The sequence below is a fragment of the Pocillopora verrucosa genome, chromosome 2 (genome assembly GCF_036669915.1).
Source record: "Pocillopora verrucosa isolate sample1 chromosome 2, ASM3666991v2, whole genome shotgun sequence".
Classification (NCBI taxonomy): domain Eukaryota; kingdom Metazoa; phylum Cnidaria; class Anthozoa; order Scleractinia; family Pocilloporidae; genus Pocillopora; species Pocillopora verrucosa.
The window spans coordinates 288,749-302,042 of NC_089313.1; the positions used below are offsets into that span (position 1 = coordinate 288,749).

A 13,294-nucleotide genomic window follows, 5' to 3' on the forward strand; every position below is an offset into this window, starting at 1 on the left:
AGGCTTATTGAGAAGTAATGGAATCTAATTAATTAGCCGAAAAATACCTTCTCCAATTGGCTTAAGACGTTCACGTGACTAAGTCGCGTTCAAAGTAAGCGCCGAGCAAGCAAGAGTTATCACCGGCATGGCGTACACAACTACTGGCGGAAAGAAAAGAGTTTGCTATTATTACGATGGTAAGATACGAATCTGCTGTCAACGTCCACTTTGTCTCGAGGAAATGTATTCAAGATGAGTTGTATGAAAATTTTCCCCTATTTTTAAGCGGAAATCATTGAATTTTGTCTTCGTGTCCTAATGTCTTTTTCGTGTTCCGAACAAAGGTGACATTGGTAACTACTACTACGGTCAAGGCCATCCCATGAAGCCACATCGTATTCGAATGACCCACAACTTGCTTCTTAACTATGGCCTGTATAGGAAAATGGAGATCTACGTAAGTATAAAAGCTAGACTTAGAGTTTGCGAGAACGTTGATTTAAAAACTGTCAGTTCTTTCATTTGAATGAAATGTCATTTCACCAATTCACGTTTCTTCATTTTAGCGTCCACACAAAGCAAACCTGGACGAGATGACTAAATACCATTCAGATGATTACATAAAATTCTTAAAGACTATAAGACCCGACAACATGTCCGAATACACAAAGCAAATGCAGAGATGTGAGTGGCTAGAAAATTATTGAATGAACACACATGTGCTTTCATTTCCCTTTGCATTCTTTCAACTTTCCCGTGTTCAGTAGTTCGTGAGTTGTTTTTGTCGATGTGTTTACAAAGTCCTTTATTATAATACAGTTTTCTACATCATCGATACAGTCCTAGGTAAATTGGATATTCAAAATTATGAATTATATTTCAGTGGTTTGGGATTTACGCTTTAACTGAAAGTTTTTTGTCTTACTAAATTGTGAATTATAATAGATTTACAGAATTTCTTGATTTGTAACGCCTATCAATTATTATGTACTGCTAGATGGATTTTTATTTTACTTTTTAAACCATTCTCCTCTAATTATCAGTGAGTAGCTTGGTGTGTTGTAAACAATATTGGTAAATTATGATTTGTTTCTAAAACTTATGGATTTTGAAAATAATTCACTCCAGGCTTAGAGTAATCACAGTGTCAATGATGGAAGACACTTTTGTGCCATTATGTGTCATTTTATTTTGTATAAGAATTTTTGTTGTTCATGGTCTCTATCATTTTACTCTGCTGGCATTGGTTAATTTGTTACAAATCTTTGATTTAAACTCTCTAGATCATAGTCCACCATTAATTTTTTCCTAGAAGCAATATGGCTATTGATCTTTGTACATAAGGTAATTAAGCTAAATTAGGAAATAAAAATAACTTATTTGTATGGACTGTTTTCTTTATGTATCAGTCAATGTTGGTGAGGACTGCCCTGTCTTTGATGGTTTGTTTGAGTTCTGTCAGCTTTCAACAGGCGGATCAATTGGTATGTGAGACATAAAATTGTTCACTACAAAATTATCCTACTCTATTTTTATTTTAATCCACTAGAATCTTGAGTTGTAAAGTGACTGTGATAAATTTTATTATTTTTTGGGATATTTTTTCAGCTGGAGCAGTGAAGCTAAATAAACAACAGACAGACGTGGCTATAAACTGGGCTGGTGGCCTGCATCATGCTAAGAAATCTGAAGCATCAGGGTTTTGTTATGTCAATGATATTGTTCTGGCCATTTTAGAGCTTCTGAAGTGAGTGTTGTTTTATTTAGTGTTATTATCTGAGTTTCCACAGAAGAAGGAAATGTTTAAAAGTATGAAAATTCCAAATTTGTTTACCAGGAAAAACTGTTGTTGAGAGTAAGGAGTAAACTGGAAGAAGTCCAAAAAGAATTATTTTGTTAATGTCCAGAAGGGCTTTATTTTTGAATGAAGTGTTTGCTAGCCAGTCACATTTCTTGTGTAGTGTTTTTTCTGAGTTTAAAAAATAACGAGAATGCTCTTCAAGCTAAACTATGGAATTGCTGCAAGTATTAGTTATAACTTGGTTAAAATTTGAGCCTGAAAAACAAATATAATGAACACTCTTCATCGGTTTTTACTTAGAAACATCTTCAGCTGCAGAGGCAAGCAAACTCTGTTGTAATATCTTATATCCCATTAACAAAAACCCATAGTTAGCAGAAATGATTGGTTATTAAAGCCAATCAGATTTGAAACCAACTGTGGGGCAGAATATGTTGGGAGTTCCTTGACTGTCTAGTCTTTTTTTATTACATTCACGCACTGTGAGTGAGTAGATGAACCAGAAGTGTCATTGCTCATTTATTTCAACATAGTAAATACACTATTGAACATTGCATGGTCAGATCCAAGAAATGTGAAAGACTCTTTTGGGCTTTATAACCATTGCACTTTATAAATTGTAATTAAATCTCTTATTGTGCCAGGTACCACCAGCGCGTATTATACATTGATATTGACATTCACCATGGTGATGGAGTAGAAGAGGCATTCTATACCACCGATCGTGTCATGACAGTGTCGTTTCACAAATATGGAGAATATTTCCCTGGAACTGGTGATTTGAGGGTGAGTAGTCAATGTTATAATGCATTGTTACCTATAAGATTTCTTCAAAATGTTTTTGGCAGCTCTCTTCACAGCAAAACAGTAGAATTCAATGCTTAATCTGCAAAGGAAGCATGGGAGATGATGAGGAGTGTAACTAGCTGCTTACCTTTATTTAATTAAAGTTAAAACTGCTTGGAGGGTCCATTCTTACTAATTGTTTCTCTTCATTTATTCACAGGATATTGGAGCAGGAAAAGGGAAATATTATGCTGTGAATTTTCCTCTTAGAGATGGAATTGATGATGAGTCTTATGAACAAATTTTCAATCCTGTAAGTTTCAATCAATGGTTTGTTTTGTCTAATTTTCCATTTTTTTCTTTGAACTTGCTCTTGTAGCAAGTGATGATTGCAACTATTTTATCCAATTTCACTCATCAGGTTGTCTCAAAGGTAATGGAAGTATACAAACCAAATGCTGTTGTGCTTCAGTGTGGAGCAGACTCTTTGGCCGGAGACAGACTTGGCTGCTTCAATCTGTCACTCAAAGGTAGTGTCAGTGTTGGTATTTTAACAAAGATTCCAACTTACACTCTTATTGTTACATTGGACTTACCCACAAATCAGCAAGCTACTCTTGGTGGGCCAGTCAAAGATGATTCAAAATAACATTTTAGTTTCTGCTGTCAACTGATTGTATACAAAGAGTGTAAATTGCTATCTTTGGATTAATTTAATCTCTGCATCAAGATTTACTTATCTGATTTACCATGATTTCTCTATAGGCCATGCTCAGTGTGTGAATTTTGTGAAGAAGTTCAATCTTCCATTGTTAGTTCTTGGAGGAGGGGGATACACAATCAGGAATGTTGCAAGATGCTGGACATTTGAGACAGCAGTAGCTTTGGATTCTGATATTGCAAATGGTAGGCATAACTCTAACTAGAAATTTTGATTTTGTTGGTTTACATTTTAATCAAGAAAATTTCCCACAAATGAAAAAATGAAATTATTCAAAACATCTAAAATGAAGAATCCAGATTTGTTAACATTGTATGTTAACTAATTGTCTACATATTGTCTCTTTCAACTTAGTTGTATTTGTAGACAGTCAGAAGAACAGTCAATATTCTTCTCTTCTGTGCTGTTGTTAGTCTAGTTTAGGATTCGGGGAAGACTTTCAAGTCTCATTGTTGATGGAATTCCTGGATAATTTGGCCTTGCACTTTCTTCAGCTGTGTGTTCATTGTAAATAGCCTCCAAAGTTTAACATATAGTTCAAAATTTCTGCTCCTTCCAAATCTTCTTCTTTCTTTATTTCTAGAACTTCCCTACAATGATTACTTTGAGTACTTTGGTCCAGACTTCAAACTCCACATTAGTCCATCCAATATGGCCAACCAAAACACAAATGATTACCTGGAAAAGATCAAGTAAGAATTAAGACTAGTTTTTCTCTTAAGATTATTTTTCCAAAAAAGCACAAGGCATATGTCATAGACTTCCTTAATTATGTTGTTTGTTTAGTGCTATGCAGTTCCTTGTTATGTGTGTTATAATCCAGGTTGTTGCCATGCAAACAGAGAACATGTTCAGATCCTAACTGTATTGAAAATGTTGATAGCTATACAAATCTTGCTAATCTCGTACTTTTTTTTGTGTGTGTAGACAGAGATTGTTTGAAAACTTGAGAATGCTTCCCCATGCTCCAGGAGTACAGATGCACCGTAAGTGAAAATTGCACCCTGATGAATCTTGCTTGTCCACCAGTGGGGTTTTTAATCTCTTGTCATGTTAATCTGAAGTTTCTGAAAACATAAGTTGATCTTCTTGGGACTAGTTTTATAGACGACTCCTTTGAAGAGTGGCTGTTCAGAAAAAATGCTAGTAGTTTGTAAACCTGATAAAAAAATCCCTAATGTGTGATCAATTTCATTACTTAAATGCAATTAATAAGTTCTTCTTTTGTAGGGAGATTTACCCTAAATGGCACTTGTAGGAGACTTTTTTCTTTTTCTTCTGTATCAATTAACTGTAGTTTATTCAACAAAACCATGTTCACTTCTCAAGTAGTAGTAGTATGTAATGAGGTGTAACAATCCATAACTTGTTATATTGATTTTTCAGCCATTCCTGATGATGCACCAGTTCTGGAGGAAAGTGACAATGAAGAGGACATGGAACCTGACAGAAGAATAAGTAGTGAGTATTTCTTCCTAGAAAAATATCAATAATGTTATTATTAGTTGATCCAGTAGCAAATTCTCCAAACTTACATCATAAGAATTGTAGGGCAGAGAGTAAGGGGAACTAGTAATGAGATCTTGGAAGTGAAAGGGTTAAACACTGAGGGGCATGTTAAGTTATATGTTCTGAAACTAGCTGTTTTTTTACTTTTTTTTTCCTTACAGTCCGTGCATCAGATAAACATGTTGCACCTCAGGAAGAATTGTCAGATTCAGAAGATGAAGGAGACAGCAGAAGAGACATACAGGCACCAAAGGAGCCAAAGCGATCCCGCAAGCGACCCAAAGTATCCAGTACACCAGTGGAAAAAATGGTCACAAATGGTGTTGAAAATACTGTCAATGATGACTCAAAACCATCAGCCATGTCAAATGAGAACACACCCTCTTCAAAACCCAGCACCTCCCCTGTGGAGGAGAAAGAGAAACCCAAGAGCTCAACAAGCACTCCCAAGGAGGGGTCCCCTCAGACAGTTGCTAGTGTTACATCTGAGATGTCAACTGAGCCACCTCCTGAACAAGAAGCCAGTAGAAAAAGGTACACTTTTTTCCTTCTTTTATTTCTTAATCAAGTTAGTAATTTTCTGTAAAGCAGGTAAAACAGAGAACTACTCATCAGATCTTAAATCAGACATGGTTTGATGCTACTCTGGTTTAAAGATTTAATGAATGTAACTGAGAAGCTACAATTCTTAGACCCAACATTTTGACACTCTTGTCTAGCGCCTTCATCAAGGGTGATCTAATTGCTGCACCAAAAGTTCCTTTTATATGCTCACTAATGAGCTACCCTTTTTTCTGACGAGGTGTAAATAAGCTTCAGGAAGTAAGCTACCATCATCATGCTTTAAAGGAGGTGGTGGTGCGGATATGCCAGCCTTCCAAACAAAGGCAAAAGGGCAGGTAATTAGTGAGCATATAAAAGGACCTCTTCTTGCAGTGACTAGATCACCACTGATGAGGGTGCTAGACAGGAGTGTTGAAACATTGGGTCTATGAATTGTAACTTCTTGGTTACATTCATTAAATCTTTAACCAGAATAGCATGAAACCATGTCTGATTGTCCACCTGGTTGCCTTGTGAACTTTAACATATCTTGAGATCTTAAATGTTTATGGTATGAGGTGAACAATGAAGTGTTGGTAAGAATTAAAATCAGGTGCAGTTTTGTCATGCACTCTACTCATTTTGACACTCAAGGTACATTTGCTTTCCTGATTTTTTTTTTTTTTTTTTGGGTACTGATATGCAGTCCTGAAGCTGCTGAAAGTGCTACTACTGGGAAAGAGGATGCAGAAGAAGCTATGGAAGTACAGGAGTCTGACGCCCCTCCAAATACTGATGGGTATGTATTGATCACCTCAGAAATTCTTCGTAGATTATATTGAATGGGGTTTGTGATTATTTTGGAGAATTGAGATGTAATTCCGAGGAAGGGGGTGCCTTATTTATTTGACCAGCTGTGAGTTGTGTGTAACAAGCAGTGAAACAACATGTCAACAGCTGGATTTTCCACTGGGGCTACCTTGGTAATTGCTTTTCACTATGCATAGGGTACTTTAATGTTTTAAATTTTGCCATATGTTTAGTTGGTGATGTGAATTTTTTTTTTCTTTTTTTTTTCTGATTTACTTTTACTCTTTTGGCAACTGTTTTGATAACCTGCAATACTTTAATGAAATTGATAATCTTGATGCAACATGTGCCCCCTAAAAGACATTTTTCTTGCTTCCTTTCTCTTCATTGTTGTCTTTGTTTGTTTTTAGTTTTTATTATTATTTTTGGCTGCAACTTGGTTTACATAATTAAAACTTAACAGTCTTTGAAATTTGCAAAACTACATCAGACTCTAATGGTGTACCTTAACGGGTTTTTCTGTAGAGATACTTTGTCCAATGCAGAAAACAATGGAGCAACCAGTACAGGTTTGTTGTTGATTACTTTATTTATACGATTATCTGTTTCATCAGAACCCTGCTATGACTTACACCATGTAAAACAAGTGAACAACCTGTTTTCACAATCATTAATTTTCAATTTAGTTTTATGGAATATTGTACAAACCCTGAAACCAACACGCTGTGGAGTTCCTTGGTTATTCGAGTTTTCATTATAAGGCGGACCTTCAGTGGCCTGGGAAAATGGTTTATCCTGTATGTTAAATGTATCTTCATTACCGTGAGGAAGGTTTTAATGTAAAATGGGGGTTAGCCTCCAAAGAAATTGGTGCTGCGTTGGTCGGGGTATTACAAGATATTTTGGTTTTATCAACCGAGTCGTAAATTGGCCACCGTTGAGAGGTTCTGAAGCTGACGTTTCGAGCGTGAGCCCTTCTTTACAGCGAAGCAGCTCGTGTGGTTCCTCCATGAGTGCATTCCGTTATGGAGCGGCAAGATATGATAGTAACTGTGAGAAAATGAGCCGAGGAGACTCACGTGCCACTTGTTATTCCTTCTGACGTTGCCTTATGCCAATAATCTGCTGTATTAGTTGATTGTACTCGTAATTAGATCTGAAAAACGTGACTACTCCTAACAGCCTTTTGTGGCGTGACCTCTTGAAGAAACGTGACTTTGTTCCAATCGCGAGTTTATCGAGGAGATTAACAAGTCACGATAGCACATGTTTATGACGGCTGAAAGTTGTAATCACGTGTATGTTTTCAAGCAAATGCTTCCACTTAGAAATCTGAGAACCAAAACAAACAAAACCAACATGAATTACTCGCATCGATCCACTGCAACTGACTCTTTTCCAATTTTTGGCTTGTTTTTGCACAGCAAAAAGCAACTCACCCCAGCCGGTCGAAGAGGAGGAGAAAGAAAAGGCTCCTCCAGCTGAAGAAAGCGGGGACGCCTCAAAAGATGAAGAGACCAAGATGGAACACTGAAGAACCGATGACGGCTATCCTCTCTAGAGTCCTTTTCTCTTAATCCCTCTTGTCCCCCAGTCTGTATATTCATCCCCCCTACCTCCCCTTCCTGATCACGTTCACCATTTCTTACAACATTCATGTAACAGTTATTGAGCCTTTGTATAGTTCCACTTGTTTTCGTTTATTGTTGTTTTTTTTTATGGCAGTAAACCGCGGCTAGAAACACTCATTGGTGTCTGTACTGTGTGTGTAGAGAATTATTTTGCTTAAAGTAATAAAATCTTTAAATTATATGGTAAATCGTGATTAGGTCGTTTTACAGACATCATACTCGGCGGAATTTTCCCTCTCTGTGTTCCAAATTTATTTAATTTAATTTTTAACTCTAAGAAAAAAATTATTCGAAAATGCTTCTGGCGAGTTCTTAATCTCGCCATTCTTTCAGCTGGGTCCTGTGAAAGCGAACTGCAAACACTGCAAAACCCTCGAGCCTTCCTTTAAAAATCCGAAGGGACCTTGAAAAGTCTTGGGAACGAGGCTCTGCCGGGACTTAAACGATATGCATAAATCAAAATATTACGTAAGAACTTAAAGGAAAGAAGTCTGTCATGAAATAGAATTTAATTTCGAGGAAGGATAAGGGTTGATCAAGTATTAAAGACAGAAACTTAATGTTAGAATCTTTCTTTGCGGAAAAGTCACAGACGAAACAGTCTCCATTGTATGCTCACGTTTACCGGAAACGTATTTTGGTACACAGCGAGTTATTACACGTGAGTGGTACTTATGATTAGTAATTGTCACGTGGGTTGAACGATGACAATATCGAAAAGTTCACGCACAACTTAGAGTGGCCCGTTGTCACAGATAGTTCTGTAAACCACGTTACATTGTCTGTTGTTCGTGAACTTTCTCTGTTTTGCCGTCTTTAAAGTAGTGTAACTTTCATGGAAAACTTGTCTAGGGACCAGAAAAGTTATGCAAAAAAGAATACTCTCGATTCTCTTTTGGAACAGGGAGAATTGTTGGCTCGAAACGGAAAACTCGATCAGTCGTTCAGTGCTTATTCAAATGCTTTCCGTGTTGGAGTTGTACCAAAGGAACGTATCGAATCTTTGGTGACCGCACTGTTGGAATTTCAAAGAAACAAACTATGTAAAGAGAAGAAAGAAGGAAAAGGTTCTCCAGTGGTAAACAGCAGCGGAAATATTTTAATTTGCTCTCTTTGTCAGTGCCTTTTTCTGAAGCCAGTTACCCTCTCCTGCGGTCATACATTTTGTCAAAGTTGCCTCATTGAGGAGCGTTCGTTCACCGGTCGAGTGGAGTGTACGAAATGCGGAAAGTTTGAGTCGGAAGATATGAAACACTCAGTGAATTTACTAATCACGAACTCCATTCAGAAATGGTTTCCCTCGGAGTTTCAGAATCAAGTGGATAAACTTGTCGGACATAAACATCTCTCTGAGAACGACGCGAAATCAGCTGTTGATTGTTTTACCAAGATCCTGTCGGTATCTGCTAATGATTTTCACTGTTTGTGCTGGCGTTCTGATGCACTTCTCCAAACTGAACAATTTGAGTTGGCGCTTCAAGACATCGAGCAAGCATGTAAACTTCGCCCTACTTCAGCAAGAACTGTCTACAGGAAAGCTGCTGTGTTAGCGAACTGTGCTAAACACGAAGGAGTTCTTTCATCCAAGCACGAAGAGAGTGTGTTAGCTTTGTTGCGCTGCTCTGCTCTAGCGCCTGGATGCGAGCGATACCGTCGGGAGTTCACAGAGAGCTTGCATCAATTGTTGAGCCCAAAATTCACAAACTCGAATAGGACTTTGCTGGTACTCAGAGCTGCGGGTACTAAACTTGTTGCGACACCGCAGGAAAAAGCACTCAATGGAAGTTTAGGGAAGCACTTCAATACCCTTGCCCATGGTGGTGAAAGATCATTTAGTGGAGAAGTTAATAGTGAAAATAACTCTGGCGAAAATACTTTTTCAAAACGTTCGAGCAGTCAGTCTGGAAGTATGTTCAAACGGAGAAGGCAAAGATCTCGGTCCTTTTCAAACAGCGAGGAAGCTCCCAGTAACTTCGAAAGACAACAAAACAAAAAATCTAAGGGCGAAAACTGTACAGCAGGAGTAACATACGAGGATAAATTGAAAGATTTAGATGACTTTGAATGCAAACTTTGCTTTAATTTGTTATTTCAACCGATAACTACAATATGTGGACACACTTTTTGTCGAGAATGTCTGGAGCGATGCCTTGACCATCGCGTCGAATGTCCATGTTGTCGGACGGTTCTTGATCAATACGACCGAGGAGTACCAAACATGGAAGTCACTGAAGTACTGGAGTTGATTTTGGTCAACTATTTCACGGCATATTATAACGAAAGGAAGAGAAATTATCAAGAAAGCATCGAGAAACTAGCGAGGTGGGTAACAATTTTAGAATGAAGATGACATAACGATTACATAATAGTTTGTTGCGTCAGTGAATCTTCCTGGAAGTAAACTTCACTTTACTTTCGAGTCGTAAAATCGCCTTTCTGGTGAGACGATTGATAGGAACCACATTATTTTTAGAGAGAAACATTTCCATCCCTTAGAGTTGCAAGTCTTTCATGGTCGACAGTCTTGGGGGAAAAGAAAGAAAAATGGTTATATAATTGAAAGATCGTTATGTAATTAGCCGACTTTCACGTGTGTTGCGAAAAAGTAAAGGAAAAACCTGACATTTAAAGAGGCGAAATCGACGATTCCTATTTTGTACAATTAACCAGTTTTGGGAATGGTATATACATATGTAAGAACATTCTGGCCTAATAAAACTGAACATTTCTAATTGATTTTTTCGGGACGTAAGGAAGCCATCTTTAAAATAGGTCTGCAAGGCATACATTCATGAACCGTCTGCTTGGTAGTATTGAAATGTCTTTTTCCCCTCTGTATTGGCTTCAATTTTGTTTATTTCTTCTTTTTTGTTTGGCTGTTTACTTGATTCTGTTTAAATTTAGGTCATCTTCACTGACACATAACCTGATTTCTCTCTTCGTGATGCCAATTTTCTATTTAGGCTCCTCTTAGTGCACTTGAACATAACAAACCAACTCACTCTCCTGGTAGAATATATGAGGCATAAGTCATAATTTAGACATGGCTTTTATTGTAATTGCTTTTTTTCCTACTCAATCAAAACTATGACATTAACAACTTAATCCCTGATTAAAGTGAAAGTTGAACTGGCTGTGGGGAAATTTTGCTTTATTTCTCTTACCTTTATGCAGCACTTTGTTTGTCTTTCAATATAGCTTCCACCAGAGGGGTTAATGGTACCTTCAGCCTTGAAATTGTTTCTTTTTATAGAAAAGCTCACTTATTAGTGTGGCATCAGTTATTGAATTCTAGTTGGTGATTAAAGTGTTGAACCAACCACTTAGAACTTAATACATGTCTTTTCCCTCCTCTTCAGTGTGGGAAAAGATGGCCATGCACAAGTCCCTATTTTTGTCTGCACCCTAGCTGTTCCAAAAGTTCCATGTCCTTTGCACATATTTGAGCCACGGTATCGCCTGATGTTACGGCGTTGTGTCAGTTCAGGCTCAAAGCAATTTGGCATGTGTGTCCCAAGTGATGACTCAAACAAGAATTTTGCAGATTATGGTACTATGCTCAATATCAAGTCAGTGAATTTTCTTCCTGATGGTCGTTCAATTGTGGATACAGAAGGGGGAGAGCGTTTCCATGTTGTGTCAAGGGGTATGTTGGATGGTTACCATACAGCAACTGTTGAATGGCTAAAGGATGAACAGGTTGAGGATGCAGATGAGATCAGACAACTCCATGAACTAAACAGAACTGGCCACAACACATTACAGACTTGGTTCAGTCAAATGACATCTAGGCAGCAACAGTGCATCATGAATGCTATTGGACCCATCCCAGCCTTAAGAGAGGATATTCAGCTGTGCAACAATGGACCAGATTGGATGTGGTGGGTACTTGCGGCACTACCACTTCAGGATAAACCCAAACTTATTATTTTAGGGATGACTTCTATACTTGAACGGCTTAATAGCATAATTCGTTTTCTCCAGTTGATGCTTTCTCTACAGAAAAAGTCAATGGAGACAGAGTCTCCAGGGTCTTGAAAAATAATTTATATATATGACCAATTTTTATGGTATGAATTTTTCACATCAGAATTTGTTGTATTTTCTCAGTGGTGAACTTCTGAAATAGTAATTTATTTATGTATTGAAACTCAACTTTGTATGTTCAATATGTATAAAAAAGTTGAGTTATCTGTCTCTAAGGCTTTGGAAAAAGTATAATTTTGGCATTATCAGAACGGTTCACCACATTTGCCTCTTTTTTATTTTGGTTTTTAATTTTTTTTCCTATTTTGAATCCACACTTGACTATTATTTCTCAACTTATATTAGTGGTCTTTGATGTTACAGTCAGAGTCCTCAGCTCTTTTAATCTGGTTGCATGGATGGGCTTTGGTCTAACTGGTTAATTTATAACTTCTCTTTGTAATGTAAAAATATAACTCATCTAGAAAGTGATGAGAATAGTTGGGTTTATCAGCCATAGGTTATTTTTCATTGATATTGCCAATTCTCTTTAAGTTTAAGTTATTCACAAGAGTTGGCAGCAAGAAGAGAGAATTAGAATTCAGACAGAGTCAGTTGAAGGATCAACACCACCCATCTTAAAATTTTTATCTTTACTTATGAACCCCACTTGGTTATGAGCTCTACTGTGGAGTCTGGCCAAAAGACTGTTTTTGTGTAGAAATGGCAATGACACGTGACTGTGTTTTCATTAATATGAAGCATTGACTGTCAGTTTGAAAGGATTTGTGTTGTTATGTTGACATGGACTTGGCTGGGTTGCCATTGTAAATCATTATTTATTTATATTATTAGACAGCGGAACCCATTAAGTTCATTTAAGTGTGGGTCATAACTAAACTGTAAACTGTTATCAGGGCTCAGAAAATATTGTAGATAACATGTGCAGCTAAATTTGATGACTACATTGATGTAAAAGAAAAAGTAAAATTGTTGCATGAAGGATAGTTCGCTTTTTATCTTACATTCCACATCCAACAAGACTTAAGTTTTTGCCAATTCGTTGCCTTTAGTTGAGTTATTTTGGGAGATGTGTCATTAGACAGTTATTTAAAGTACATTGTATGCAATTATTGAGTTGTATGTCAAATAAAGAGATCAGTTCAGAAAGATATCAATACCGTTGATCAGCTTGCTTGGATTTTGAATGAGTTATTAGAGACTGATGCAATATTCTGGGTTTCTTTTTGTTTTTGTTTTTTTATGTATCACAAGGAAGGGAGTAAAAAATTTGATAGACTTTATTTTATGCAATTCCTGTTGATCATCAAGTGATCACCTCCTGATGGATCAGAAAGTTCAGTTAACTTAAACGGTGTAGAGTGACTAATTCTAAACTGAGAGAAGACCTCCCACCTCCTGGTTGTACTCCATTGTAGAATGGCATCACACGCATCATCTTTTGACCTTTACAGAGTCTAAAGAAAGGGCTTGAGTCTGTTCCCTTCAAATTCCTTCTTCCCCTTTCCATTTTTATCCTGTTAC

General features: G+C 37.2%; 2 protein-coding genes across 2 annotated transcripts; both read left to right on the plus strand.

The window, feature by feature from the left end:
• The first annotated feature begins 88 nt into the window (after positions 1–88).
• Positions 89–7,962, plus strand: LOC131782502 (histone deacetylase 1). Its single transcript, XM_059099237.2, has 16 exons — positions 89–179; positions 327–439; positions 549–666; positions 1,392–1,466; positions 1,591–1,729; positions 2,428–2,569; positions 2,790–2,882; positions 2,991–3,099; positions 3,335–3,475; positions 3,874–3,982; positions 4,218–4,276; positions 4,677–4,751; positions 4,961–5,333; positions 6,049–6,141; positions 6,678–6,721; positions 7,577–7,962. The coding sequence occupies exons 1-16, from the start codon at positions 128–130 to the stop codon at positions 7,684–7,686; spliced, it is 1,845 nt and encodes a 614-aa protein (XP_058955220.1). The 5' UTR covers positions 89–127; the 3' UTR covers positions 7,687–7,962.
• Positions 7,963–8,499: 537 nt separating this feature from the next.
• On the plus strand, positions 8,500–12,919 carry LOC131782584 (LON peptidase N-terminal domain and RING finger protein 1). The gene is made up of 2 exons (XM_059099336.2): positions 8,500–10,105; positions 11,143–12,919. Exons 1-2 carry the CDS (start codon positions 8,619–8,621, stop codon positions 11,819–11,821), a joined length of 2,166 nt encoding a protein of 721 aa, XP_058955319.1. The 5' UTR covers positions 8,500–8,618; the 3' UTR covers positions 11,822–12,919.
• The last annotated feature ends 375 nt before the right edge of the window (positions 12,920–13,294 follow it).

Bases quoted from the DNA above. Each gene is read 5' to 3' on its own strand.
- LOC131782502 (XM_059099237.2), top strand. From the start codon at position 128: ATGGCGTACACAACTACTGGCGGAAAGAAAAGAGTTTGCTATTATTAC. The intron at 1,730-2,427 runs GTGAGTGTTGTT...TTATTGTGCCAG, and splicing joins GCCATTTTAGAGCTTCTGAA to GTACCACCAGCGCGTATTAT. The intron at 5,334-6,048 runs GTACACTTTTTT...ACTGATATGCAG, and splicing joins CAAGAAGCCAGTAGAAAAAG to TCCTGAAGCTGCTGAAAGTG.
- LOC131782584 (XM_059099336.2), top strand. From the start codon at position 8,619: ATGGAAAACTTGTCTAGGGACCAGAAAAGTTATGCAAAAAAGAATACT. The intron at 10,106-11,142 runs GTGGGTAACAAT...CCTCCTCTTCAG, and splicing joins AGCATCGAGAAACTAGCGAG to TGTGGGAAAAGATGGCCATG.